The sequence below is a fragment of the Entelurus aequoreus genome, linkage group LG17 (genome assembly GCF_033978785.1).
Source record: "Entelurus aequoreus isolate RoL-2023_Sb linkage group LG17, RoL_Eaeq_v1.1, whole genome shotgun sequence".
Taxonomy (NCBI): Eukaryota; Metazoa; Chordata; class Actinopteri; order Syngnathiformes; family Syngnathidae; genus Entelurus; species Entelurus aequoreus.
In genome coordinates this window covers 11668853-11683303 of record NC_084747.1, presented here as the reverse complement: position 1 = coordinate 11683303, position 14451 = coordinate 11668853, and the positions used below count along the sequence as shown (strand labels likewise).

The following is a 14451-nucleotide window of genomic DNA, read 5'->3' as shown; positions in this document are numbered from 1 at the left end:
AAGGGGTCCTCTCCTCATCAGTGTTGTTGAGCTGTATAAAAGATTTGAACTGTATAAGCTCCTGTCCAAGACTTTCATTGAGGTCAGATGGGTATGATTCAGTGAGAATCTTGGCCTTGTGAAGGACTGAAGCATTGGACTCTGTATCCAAAGAGAAAAGGACACTGAACAAATTGTTCAGATGTTTGTAGGCCTCCAGACGGTGATTAAGGCTTGAACTCAGTTGATCAATAGAGGCAATAAATGTCTCTATTTGAAACAGTTGCCTTCCCTCAAGCACAACATCTGGGGATGCTGATTCATCAGCAAACTTTTTACGTTTCCTCGTCCGTTCAGCCCTGTAAGATGGGGTGCCACCCAACATGTTTAAGGCTTTCTGCTCAAAATGATCAAATAGATCTCTTTGGGAGAGAACAAAGGTGCGCAGAGATTCCAGCAATCTAACTGCTGTACCAAGGTCCATGTCTGCTTTTTGAAGTTGCAGACTTGTGGCCTGAAATCTGGACAGAACAGTGTCCCAAAAGCCTGCCATGAAGGCCATCTCAAGTGAATCCAGCTTCCGCACTAGACTGTCAGCTTCAGTTCGTGTGTCTCGTTTCTCTGTGTCATCAGTGGAAATAACCTGTAGTGCTGCTTTTATTTTACTGTAGTTCTGCCACAGTGCTTTGGTAGATTCTGCACGGCAACTCCAACGCGTGTTGGATAAAGCTTTAAGTGTGAGATCTATGTTGGAATTGCCAAATACCCTGTCCCATCGGTGTGTGGATGCAGTTGTGAAGTTGTAAATAGACTGAATCAAGTCAAAATACTTAGAGACTTCATTTCCACATCTGTCAATGCTGTTGACTCCCACCAAATTCAAAGAGTGAGCTGCACATGGAATATAGTGTATTAATGGGTTGCTTTTCTTTAAGTGAGCCTGCAACCCATTATACCTCCCTGACATGTTGCTGGCATTATCATAAGCCTGCCCCCTGCAATTTGACAGCTCTAACCCTAGATTTTCCAACACAGACATGACACAGTTAGCCAAACTTTCACCTGTATGGCTAGTAATGGGCTCAAAACCCACAAAGCGTTCAACAACACTGCCCTCTTTGCTAACAAAACGGAATATGAATGTCAATTGGTCCACATGAGATAAATCTGGGGTTGAATCCACAATGATAGAGTAGTATTTGCTTGCTTGCAGTTCATCTGCTATAGCCTGTTTGGTTTTTGCACCCATCAATTCAATGAATTCCTCACAAATGGTGGAGGACAGATATGAGGTATTACCTCGACCCATCTGCCCAAACTTTCTGATGTGATCCTTTAGAAAGGGATCAAATTCAGCCAGGACCTCCAGAATACCAAGGTAGTTCCCATTGAGAGGAGACCCTAACGATTCATTTTTACCCCTAAATGCAAGGCCCCTTTCTGCAAGGAATTTAATGACTGCAACAACTCTTTGTAACACCTGCCTCCAATAGCTGCTCTCTGCCTGAAACTGTTTGAACAGGTCTGCATCAACTGTGGCACCTTTGGCGCGGTTCAAGACTGCTTGCATGCAGGTTATGTGCTCAGCACTTCGCTCATGTTCACCAAATCTTTCTGAGTGTTTCCAATCACAATAGCCTGTCACAAAAGAATGCGTTTTTGGGGAAAACAGTTTGCATGCAAAGCAGTAAACATTACCAGTAGAGGGAGAGTACATCAGCCACTCTCTTTGTACTCGTTGTCCATTGGGCAAGTGTGAAGTAAAATGTTCATTGTTTAGGCATCGGGTTTTGCCTCCTAGCCCACTGTTCCTCACAGAAGCTGGATAATGGCTGTGACGGTTGTGAAATGATTTTGCACCTCTTTGAATAAGAACTTCCTTCATTGACTCAGTGAGGGTCTCAGCCCATTTAGCGGGATCACTAGGTAGAGTTGTCACTGTAGATGGTGTTGAAGAAAGATTCAGCTCATTTTCTATGCTGTCCAGAGGTGCAGTGACCTCACATTCATCCGAGCAACTGGCTACTGCTGAATTGGTTGAATCATAAGCATCAGAAGCATTTGGTTCAGTGTCTACACTTGTAGTGGTCTCAGGATCTTGGGAGCTACATGCTAGCTCAGGTGCATTGCTAACCTTAGCTGAATTTGCAGTAGCATTTATAGAATTGCTTTCAGCAGATGTCTTTGTACTGAAGAAGCTGGAGATATTTGGAACACTCTCAAGTAAAACTGATTCCTTTTTTTTCTTTTCTTGCTGAATTTTTTTTCTAGCTCCTCCACTTAAACGTTTATGATACATATTTCCCTTCTTTCTTTGCACATTGGCTCTTTGCCTATCACAACAGATAAACCAACTATGTGTGTGTGTGTGTGTGTGTGTGTGTGTGTGTGTGTGTGTGTGTGTGTGTGTGTGTGTGTGTGTGTGTGTGTGTGTGTGTGTGTGTGTGAGTTTGTTTGTGTGTTTATGATCGGTGCTGCTTCCTTCAAGTGTGTGAGGTGATTTAGAAAACTAGCAACCCAGCATCAACACTCCAAAGCAGAGAATAACAGCTTACTAGCATAGACAATTGAGAGCAGAGAATCAACTGATTCGTCTGATAGACAGCAGGAGAGCAGAGTGGTCAGTGATGATCGAATCAAGAAAATGTCTAAATGGCAAGGGAACAGACTGATTTGTACTGAGGAGAAAGAGAGAGAGAGCCAATTACAGTGAAATATATTCCAAAAGAGCCAAGTGACTAGCTGAAGGCAGGGACAAATGCCTTGGAGTGACCAACAAGAGTGCAAAGTACCAAATGGCAAAATGTGGAAAGACCAACAGGCAGATCTGCTTTTACCTCTTATCTTCACAACCAAAAAGTTGCTAAATGATGTTTTCAGTCGCTAGCCAGGTATGGCCAAAAGACGCGAAATCTAGCGGCAAAGTCGGTCAATCACACTGACAGTGAAACAAATATTTTGAAAAGATAATAATTGTACACCTTTGTGCACTTTAGTCTTCTATCTAAATATTTTCACAAAGGACACCAAGGCAGCTTGCTAGCTATGATGGGAGCAACAATGTCTGATAGACAGCAGGAGAGCAGAGTGGTCAGTGATGATCCAATCAAGAAAATGTCTAAATGGCAAGGGAACAGACTGATTTGTACTGAGGAGAAAGAGAGAGCCAAGTACAGTTAAATATATTCCAGAGCCAAGTGACTAACTGAAGGCAAAGACAACAGCCAGATACCTTAGCAGAGACCAACAAGAATTCAAAGTACCTAATAGCAAGATGGCGAGACCAACACAATAAATTGTATTAGGATTTAATTTATTAACGTTAATCTTAACAGCCAAAAAGTTGCTGAATAATGTTTGTAGTCGCTAGCCAGGTATGCCCAAAACAAGAGTCGCTAAACCTAGCAGCAAAGTTGCTTAATTGCAACACACTCTAGGATTCAGGGGAATTAAGGATAATAAAGATATTAATTGTACAACTTTTTGTACTTTTTTTCTAGTTTTTTGAGTCGCCAGCCATGTATGGCCAAAAGTCGCTAATTGAATGCCAACGTTGCTTAATCGCCAACACACTGGGACTCACTGAAGGACTGACTGAATAAAAAAGATAATTAAGATAATTGTGTACTTTTCTCTTCTGATATTTTCTCTAAGGACCCCAAGCTATCTGCAAGCAGCAATAATGTCTGACAGACAGGAGAGCAGAGTGGTCAGTGATGAATGGCAAGGGAACAGGCTGATTTGTACTGAGGAGAAAGAGAGAGAGAGAGCCAATTACAGTGAAATATATTCCAAAAGAGCCACGTGACTAGCTGAAGGCAGGGACAAATGCCTTGGAGTGACCAAGAAGAGTGCAAAGTACCAAATGGCAAAATGTGGGAAGACCAACAGGAAGATCTGCTTTTACCACTTATCTTCACAACCAAAAAGTCGCTAAATGATGTTTTTAGTCGCTAGCCAGGTATGGCCAAAAGACGCGAAATCTAGCGGCAAAGTCGGTCAATCACACAGTGAAACAAATAATTTTAAAAAGATAGTAATCGTACAATGTCTTGTACTTTTGTCTTCTTTCTTAATATTTCTCAAAGGACACCAAAATGTCGCTATCTGCAGGCAGCTTGCTAGCTATGATGGCAGCAACAATGTACCTTAGAGTGACTGACCAACAAGAGCTCAAAGTACCTAATGGCAAAATGTGGAGAGACAGACACAATAAATTGCATTAAGATGAAGAGAACTGTTGCTATTATTAATCTTAACATCAACCAGAAAGTCGCTAAATGTCACCAGCCAGGTATGGCCAAAAGTCGCTTAATTGGCCACACACAGTAACAGAGAAACTAACAAAAAAAAGATCATAAAGATAATAGTTGTACAACTGTGTGTACTTTTGTCTTCTTTCTAAATATTTTCCCAAAGGACACCAAAATGTTGCTATCTGCAGGCGGGAGCGTGCCTATGTTCCCCGGGTCCTATGTTCCCCGGGTCCTATGTTCCCCGGTTGTTCCTGGGTCTTTGTATGCGACCGGGGAACTTAGGACCCTTTTTCTAAAAAAGGGTCCTATGTTCCCTGCATTGTATCTGGCGAAATTGCGAAATTGTGCCCTGACCAAAACCATCCCTAAACCTAACCTGTCACAGGGCGTTGTGGAGCACTTTTTTTTGGCGAAATTGTGCCCTGACCAAAACTATCCCTAAACCTAACCTGTCACAGGGCGTTGTGGAGCACTTTTTTGGCGAAATTGTGCCCTGACCAAAACCATCCCTAAACCTAACCTGTCACAGGGCGTGCGGCAGCAGATAGAGCAACTCAAACGCGAACTTCCTTCCTTCGACAACTTAAACGCGTCTCTGTCATGCGTGTCTGCGTGCGTCTTACTTAGTCGCGCATTGGAAGCAGCGGGGAACATAGAACCCTTTTCTGGAAAAAGTGTTGTACGTTCCCCGCAGCGGGGAACATAGAACCCTTTTTTTTAAAAAGGGTCCTTAGTTCCCCGGTAGAGGGGAACATAGGACCCGGGTAACATAGGGACGGGGAACATAGGGATGACCCGCTGCAGGCAGCTTGCTAGCTATGATGGCAGCAACGATGTCTGCCAGACAGGAGAGAGTGGTCAGTGACGATCGAATCGAGAAAATGACAAAATGGGTCAAAGACCAAAAAGTTATTAACTGACAGCAGTGACAAATGTCAGACTGTAAACTTTCTCGAAAGAAAAGGACAAAATGGGAAGATGCTGATAATAACAGCAAAATGGAAAATATAAGAATTTCCAAGTAATGCTCAACTCAAGTGTGTGTGTGTGTGTGTGTGTGTGCGCGCGTTAAACTTCTTGTTGAATGATTTCAAATTATCTCTGAGTCTGAACTGAGGGAAAGGAAACCAAATTTTGAGCAGTCTCTCACGAGTTCAAAATACCAAATGAGGAGATTCTAAAAGAACAGACCGGTTTATGAAAGACTCGATGGGGGAGGGGCACAGCTAAGAATACTTGAGTGAGATTCTGTGATCCAAATTCGAGATAGAGCTTTTTGATAATGATAATTTGTCAGAGTAAGGTTGTGTAATCAAAATTTGAGAATGAGCTTTGTCAATCAATCAAGAATATTTGCATTAAGTTCTGTGATCAAAATTCAGAAACAACCTTTAATAATTGATAAAGAATATGTGAGTGAGGTTGTGTGATCCATCCAATTTGAGAATTAGCTTTGATAATAATGATTGAGAGCCTCTGGCCCTCTGTGGATCATGGCCGCGGGGCCAATTTTGCCTGGCCCCTTGGGGCCTCTGTGGGTCGTGGCCGCGGGGCCAAGTTGGCCTGGCCCCTTGGGGCCTCTGACCCTCTATGGATCGGGGCCAAGTTGGCCTGACCCCTCGGGGCCTCTGGCCCTCTATGGATCATGGCCGCGGGGCCAAGTTGGCCTGACCCCTTAGGACCTCAGGCCCTCTGTGGGTCGCGGCCGCGGGGCCAAGTTGACCTGGCCCCTTGGGGCCTCTTACCCTCTATGGATCGTGGCCGCGGGGCCAAGTTGACCTGGCCCCTTGGGGCCTCTGGCCTTCAGTGGCTCGCGGCCGCGGGGCCAAGTTGGCCTGGCCCTTTGGGGCCTCTGGCCTTCTGTGGGTCGTGGCCGCGGGGCCAAGTTGGCCTGGCCCCTTGGGGCCTCTGACCGTCTATGGATCGTGGCCGCGGGGCCAAGTTGACCTGGCCCCCTGGGGCCTCTGACCCTCTATGGATCGTGGCCGCGGGGCCAAGTTGGCCTGGCCCCTTGGGGCCTCTGACCGTCTATGGATCATGGCCGCGGGGCCATGTTGGCCTGGCCCCTTGGGGCCTCTGGCCCTCTGTGGGTCGCGGCCGCGGGGCCAAGTTGACCTGGCCCCTTGGGGCCTCTTACCCTCTATGGATCATGGCCGCGGGGCCAAGTTGGCCTGGCCCCTTGGGGCTTAAGATTATTATTTTTGCAAAAGTAGTTTTGCTTGGGTCGCGGCCGCGGGGCCAAGTTGGCCTGGCCCCTTGGGGCCTCTGGCCCCCTGGGCCTGGGCCCGGTAGGCCCGGTCATTAATCCACCTATGGCTACATGTATGACAAAAAAAGGGCGTGAAAATCAGTGGTATTCAGTGAGGTAAGATGAATGAAATGCGCTGACAGTTCATTGCTCCTGCCAAATGAATAGCACTGAGTGGAGCGGATCACCACTCCAAGATGGCGGCCCCGCGTCTCGTCAGCGCCAGTAGGCAGTAGCGCTCCATGCTGCGTACCCTTACAACATGTCTATGGGTGGCAAGCAATTGGTGCGCAGGCGCGCCATCGTGTCCAAAAATATTTATGCATTTTTACATCTGTCTTCCTTAACAATTAATGTGTATTATTAAACGTAACATTATATTGTTACGTTCAAGTATGCGTTCAATATCGCCGCAAGGTGGCAGTGGTGTGACGTCACTTCCGTCAAATCTCCTCGAAGAAAACGAAAGCAGAAGTTAGCAAGCTGACCACGGCCGAGGCGACCTTTTGTCGAGTAGAAAGATTCAAAATGTTGAAAGAGTTGATCAGGGAGAGATTATTGGCGGCGGCCGATGACATTTTCGCGCTGTTTGAAAGAACGACTGCGTCGTACGAGGAGGAACTTTCTAGAACACGAGAGGAGAAGGAGCGACATCGACAACAACTGGAAGCTGCTAGAAATACTCCAAATGTTTTATATTTTGAAGGTATTTGTTTACGTGTTACTTATCTTCTACTGAGAGGTTCAACATGTTTTTGTTTTAGGAGTTAATCATCTCTCCCACCATATCCAACCTGCTCGTGATAGACGGATGAATCCAAAATACAGACTAGGTTTTATTGATCCATTTAAGGTATCAGTATAGGGTCAGAAGTATTTTTCAATTTTCTTATGTTTTAAAAAAAAAAAAAAAAATGCTTTGTGTTAGGCCTGGCCTTTTTATTAATATGTGGATATTTTTAGGCCAGGGGTCACCAACCTTTTTGAAAGCAAGAGCTACTTCTTGCGTACTGATTAATGCGAAGGGCTACCAGTTTGATACACACTTAAATAAATTGCCAGAAATAGCCAATGTGCTCAATTTACCTTTAAAGGCCTACTGAAAGCCACTACTAGCGACCACGCAGTCTGATAGTTTATACATCAATGATGAAATCTTAACATTGCAACACATGCCAATACGGCCGGGTTAACTTATAAAGTGACATTTTAAATTTCCCGGGAAATATCCGGCTGAAACGTCGCGGTATGATGACGTATGCGCGTGACGTAGTCGGTTCAACGGAAGTTATGGTACCCCGTAGAATCCTATACAAAAAGCTCTGTTTTCATTTCATAATTCCACAGTATTCTGGACATCTTTTGCAATTTGTTTAATGAACAATGAAGGCTGCAAAGAAGACAGTTGTAGGTGGGATCGGCGTATTAGCAGCGGACTACAGCAACACAACCAGGAGGACTTTGTTGGAGAGCAGACGCGCTAGCCGGTGACCTCACCTTGACTTCCTACGTCTCTGGGCCGCCAAACGCATCGGGTGAAGTCCTTCGTCCTTCCGTCGATCGCTGGAACGCAGGTGAGCACGGGTGTTGATGAGCAGATGAAGGCTGGCTGGCGTAGGTGGAGAGCTAATGTTTTTAGCATAGCTCTGTGCAGTCTGGTTGCTAAGTTAGCTTCAATGGCGTCGTTAGCACAGCATTGTTAACCTTCGCCAGCCTGGAAAGCATTAACCGTGTATTTACATGTCCACGGTTTAATAGTATTGTTGATTTTCTATCTATCCTTCCAGTCAGGGGTTTATTTTTTTTGTTTCTATATGCAGTTAAAGCACGATGCTATCACGTTAGCTCGTAGCTAAAGCGTTTCGCCGATGTATTGTCGTGGAGATAAAAGGCACTGAATGTCCATTTGGCGTTCTCGACTCTCATTTTCAAGAGGATATAGTATCCCAGGTGGTTTAAAATACAAATCCGTGATCCACAATAGAAAAAGGAGAGAGTGTGGAATCCAATGAGCCAGCTTGTACCTAAGTTACGGTCAGAGCGAAAAAAAATATGTATTTCACTGCATTCTAGTCCGTCACTCTAACGTTCCTCATCCACAAATCTTTCATCCTCGCTCAAATTAATGGGGTAATGGTCCGAATAGCTCTAGCTGCGTTGAAAACAATAGGCAAATATGAGGGAGTGAACAACTGACAACGTCACGCTACTTCCGGTACAGGCAAGGTTTTTTTTTATCAGCGACCAAAAGTTGCAAACTTTATCGACGTTGTTCTCTACTAAATCCTTTCAGCAAAAATATGGCAATATCGCAAAATGATCAAGTATGACACATAGAATGGATCTGCTATCCCCGTTTAAATAAAATGTCATTTCAGTAGGCCTTTAACTCTGTTATTATTAATAATTAATGATATTTATCTTTGTGGAAACACTGATCATCTTAATGATTTCTCACAATAAATATATATAGAAACAGATAAATATCAATATGCAACACTTTATTTTTATATTTTTCTCTAAGTGCACATTTTTCAAATTGAACATTTTCAAATGATCACTTCTAAGACAGTCTTGTGAAATCACAATATCCCATTTTAACTAGCTAGCCACTAACATTTTTGAACAAATCATGAATTACTTTGCACCATGTTTGTACAAATAATAACTCATGTCAAATACAAAAGTCAACTCTCAAATTTTTAAATAAATGATGTCACACTTTGAACTGGACACCAAATCTGTTATCTGTTTCTTTGTCAGTTAGTGAAGACCAAGTCTTTAAAATATTTTCTTGGATTTTCAAATTCTTTTTGAGTTTTGTCTCTCTTAGAATTAAAAATGTCGAGCAAAGCGAGACCAGCTTGCTAGTAAATAAATAAAATTTAAAAAATAGAGGCAGCTCACTGGTAAGTGCTGCTATTTGAGCTATTTTTAGAACAGGCCAGCGGGCTACTCATCTGGTCCTTACGGGCTACCTGGTGCCCGCGGGCACCGCGTTGGTGACCCCTGGTTTAGGCCATGTCACGATCAGTGTAGGGTTAGTTACTGAAAACCAGTAACTAGTTACAGTTACTAGTTACTTCATTTCAAAAGTAACTCAGTTACTAACTCAGTTACTTACATCAAAAAGTAATGCGTTACTGTGAAAAGTAACTATTAGTTACTTCTTTTTTTCTTCTTTTTTTAAAGGCCTACTGAAATGATTTAATTTTATTTTAACGGGAATAGCAGATCCATTCTATGTGTCATACTTGATCATTTCGCGATATTGCCATATTTTTGCTGAAAGGATTTAGTAGAGAAAATCGACGATAAAGTTCGCAACTTTTGCTCGCTGATAAAAAAAGCCTTGCCTGTACCGGAAGTAGTGTGACGTCAGAGGAGGTAATATTCCTCACAATTTTCCGTTGTTTACAATGGAGCGAGAGAGATTCAGACCGAGAAAGTGACGATTACCCCATTAATTTGAGCAAGGATGAAAGATTCGTAGATGAGGAACGTTACAGTGAAGGACTTGAGAGACAGTGATGGACGTATCTTTTTTCGCTCTGACCGTAACTTAGGTACAAGCTGGCTCATTGGATTCCACACTCTCTCCTTTTTCTATTGTGGATCACGGATTTGTATTTTAAACCACCTCAGATACTATATCCTCTTGAAAATGAGAGTCGAGAACGCGAAATGGACATTCACAGTGACTGAACATGTAAATACACGATTAATAATTCAGCTTTGCGAAGCTAAAAAAAATAGAAGCTAACCTAGCTACGTAGCCAACTTGATAGCAGCAGTCTCAAATGCAGATAGAAACTAAATTAAAAAAAAACCTGACTGGATGGATAGACAGAAGATCAATAATACTATTAAACCATGAACATGTAAATACACGATTAATAATATTCCGCTTGGCGAAGCTAAAAAAAAACCAGAAGCTAACCTAGCTACGTAGCCAACGCGATAGCGTCAGTCTCAAATGCAGATAGAAACTAAATTTAAAAAAACCCTGACTGGATGGATAGACAGAAGATCAATAATACTATTAAACCATGAACATGTAAATACACGATTAATAATATTCCGCTTGGCGAAGCTAAAAAAACAGAAGCTAACCTAGCTGCGTTGCCAACGTGATAGCATAGCAGTCTCAAATGCAGATAGAAACTAAATAAAAAAAACCCTGACTGGATGGATAGACAGAAGATCAATAATACTATTAAACCATGAACATGTAAATACACGATTAATAATATTCCGCTTGGCGAAGCTAAAAAAACAGAAGCTAACCTAGCTGCGTAGCCAACGCGATAGCGTCAGTCTCAAATGCAGATAGAAACTAAATCAAAAAAAAACCTGACTGGATGGATAGACAGAAGATCAATAATACTATTAAACCATGAACATGTAAATACACGATTAATAATATTCCGCTTGGCGAAGCTAAAAAGACAGAAGCTAACCTAGCTGCGTAGCTAACTTAGATGCGGCGGCGGGCGTTGTACGCTTTTGACGACACCCCGGCCGCCATCAGAGTCGGCAAGAAACATATATTTCCCCAAAGTTACGTACGTCACATGCACATATCGACACGCACGTACGGGCAAGCGATCAAATGTTTGGAATCCAAAGCTAGACTCACCGTAGTGCGTCTGTTATCCTGCTCAAAACACAACACAACCTCCTGGTGTTGCTGTTGCTGTAGTCCGCCGCTCCACCGGCTCCAACTTTCTTATTTGCAGTCTCCATTGTCCATTAAACAAATTGCTCAATCGCTTTATTAACAAGCGGTAACTGGTTGTAGTTCAAAAAGTAACGCACACACATACACGAGCTGCTGTTTGCCAAAAGTCACGCTCACACACACTCAAGTTCTCCGCCAACTCACTCGCGCATGCGCGTTCCCCAAACCCTTAAAGACACAGTACACTAATGCAAATATCACAGATATTACAGTATTGTACTTAGCCGCTAATACACCGATTGATCGCACCTACAACGTTCTTCTTTGCAGCCTCCATTGTTCATTAAACAAATTGCAAAAGATTCACCAACACAGATGTCCAGAATACTGTGGGATTTTGTCGAAGAAAACAAGAGGCTTTTCTATCGGGTCCGATGGGGTCCAACCACTTCCGTTGCTTTTGTGACGTCACGCGCATAAATCATATCCAAAGGAGTTTTTCAACCGGAAGTGTGGCGGGAATTTTAAAATGTCACTTTATAAGTTAACCCGGCCGTATTGGCATGTGTTGCAATGTTAAGATTTCATCATTGATATATAAACTATCAGACTACGTGGTTGGTAGTAGTGGCTTTCAGTAGGCCTTTCATGTTGCTTCCATCCTACACAGTGGACTTTTACAAGCCTTCTTGGTAGGTTCAAAGACATGTTTTTGCTTCTCGCTGGGAACTCATTGGAACACAAAGTTTTTGGGATAACTTAGATACAATTATTCTAACAATTTGTGTCTGCAATCTGTGTTTCCTCTGTATCTGATCGACACTTGAATGTGCAGTATTGACCATTTGCAACACATCCGTTTAACGAGCCAACAAAACACACCAATGGCAGCTTGGGCGTTGCATTTGATGGGCTTTGTAACATTGGACGTGTCTGAGTTCAAGTGTGTTTGTGTCCTGCAGACAAGCAGCGGCCCCCCCACATTAAAGAAGAAGAGGAGGAGTTCCAGCCCCCTGAGGAGGGAGAGTGTCTTCTCGAGCCAGAAGAGGCTGACCTGACTGTCGTCTCGATGAAGGTTGAAGACGATGAAGACCAACCACAAGCATACAACCTCTTGGCTCCACTGTCGGTTGGTGACGACACAACGTCACACTCTCCTGAGGATGAAGACAAGGACAACGCCCAAGACCCTTTGAGCAGCGACACAGACTGTAAAGGTGATATGAGGACTCACACTGACAACAAACACTCTGAATGCTCGAAAACAAAATGTTTGACCTGCTCAATTTGTGCGAAAAACTTTTCTCTTAAGAGACATTGGATTGTACACATGACAACACACACAGAAGAAAAACCTTTCAATTGTTCCGCTTGTAGTAAAAGCTTTTCTAATAAGCGCCATTTAACCCGACACTTGCTGACACACACTGGAGAAAAACCCTTTAGATGCTCAGTTTGCGGTAAAAGTTGCTCCCAGAAGACAAACATGGCGTCACACATGAGAACGCACACCGGAGAAAAACCTTTTAAATGCTCAGTTTGCGACGAAAGCTTTTCTTATAAGTGCAATTTGACCCGCCACATGCATACGCACGCAGGAGAAAAAACGATTATTTCCCACGCTTGTGGGACACAATTCTCTCAAAACGCAACATCGCTACCGCACACGGGGGAGAAAACGTTCGCTTGCTCAGTTTGTGGCGAAAGCTTTTCTTATAAGTGCAATTTGACTCGACACATGCACACGCACACAGGCGAGAAACCCTTTTGTTGCTCAATATGTGGCAAAAGATTCACCCAGAAGGTAAATATGGTCTCACACATGACAACGCACACAGGAGAAAAACCCTTTAGTTGTTTAGTTTGCGGCAAAAGTTATTCGTATAAGAAAAGTTTGACGGCTCACACGCTGACTCACAACAGAGACACAAAAGATTGTCAAGTCTTAGAAGTGTAACGCTACATTTGAGGAAGTGAGTACAACAGCAGTCTTAGAAGTGTAACGCTACATTTGAGGAAGTGAGTACAACAGCAGTCTTAGAAGTGTAACGCTACATTTGAGGAAGTGAGTACGACAGCAGATTCCCTCATGAGTTCCGAGTCAGCGTGCTGCTAGAAGTATGAGCATATCGCTTTGTGGGTCGACTTGAAGAAATTAAAACAGCAATAACATCACACACACACAAAATAAATACGCATTTTTTAATGTACACTAAAATATCTTAATTTATTCTTATTTTGTACATTAGTGAAATTATGTTTATTCTTGTGATCGTGTGAAGACGCCCTTTACCTATATATTGCATATTGATATATCATTTTCTACTTAATTATGCATCGGGTTATAAAACGTGTTTGGCTATAAAAAAAATAATATTATTTTAAATAAATATATAAACTATTTTTCAAAATATATTTATTTTATATACTACTGTAAGTATTTTGAACTTCTCCTTCATTCAAGTTTTTAGACTATTAGAACAGGATGACGGCCAGCTTGTGTAACACGAAGGTAATAAAATGGACTAGAAGTTTGTAAAGGCCCGGTCAGTACCTCTCTTTGCACAGCAGATGGCACCCTTGTAATGTAAAGGCCATAAAGAACAATTTATGACTATTGAAACCCTAGGGGAGGGGCTATACCTTCACCCAATCAGAACAGCTGTTACTATTTACTCTCTTTCTCTCCATCTAACGCTAAAAGTGGATGTATTTTGCATGTCGGATGAGTTTTCTGGACTTTATTCTCTAAAATAAAACTCGCCCTGAACTGTGCCTTTGACCGTCTCTATTTAACTTCTTGGGTTTGGGACTTTCAACATTTAGAATATTTTATTATTATTATTATTTATTATATTATTTTAATATTTTTGCCTTCTGTAAAACATAGTCTCACCACCCAGACTGGGATTCCAATCCAAAATTGTTAGAATAATTGTATCTAAGTTATCACAAAAACTTTGTGTTTCAATGAGTTCCCGGCGAGAAGCCAAAACATGTCTTTGAACCTACCAAGAAAGAAGGCTTGTAAAAGTCAACTGTGTAGGGGGGGAAGCAACATGAAGGTGTTCTGTTTCTTTCATGTATTGTAATCAACAGAAAGATATTGTTTTAACCCAAGAACTACCAAGCGGAGAGAAAGCAGGATCTGCCCAATTTCCAGACACCTCGTTTTGAACTCTTTTACGGACTCTTTTTTAACTCTTTTACGAACCTCTTTTGAACTCTTTTACGAACCTCTTTTGAACTCTTTCACGAACCTCTTTTTCAACTGTTTTGTAATCAAA

General features: G+C 42.6%; 1 protein-coding gene across 1 annotated transcript in view; it reads left to right on the top strand.

Moving 5' to 3' along the window:
- Positions 1-13933, top strand: part of LOC133632099 (zinc finger protein 568-like) — a 60576-nt gene extending 46643 nt beyond the window's left edge. The window contains exons 4-5 of the mRNA XM_062024336.1: positions 6914-7189; positions 12127-13933. Of these exons, the coding sequence (XP_061880320.1) occupies positions 6914-7189; positions 12127-13121 (1271 nt within the window). The 3' untranslated portion in view covers positions 13122-13933. The remainder of the gene's footprint in view (positions 1-6913; positions 7190-12126) is intronic.
- The last annotated feature ends 518 nt before the right edge of the window (positions 13934-14451 follow it).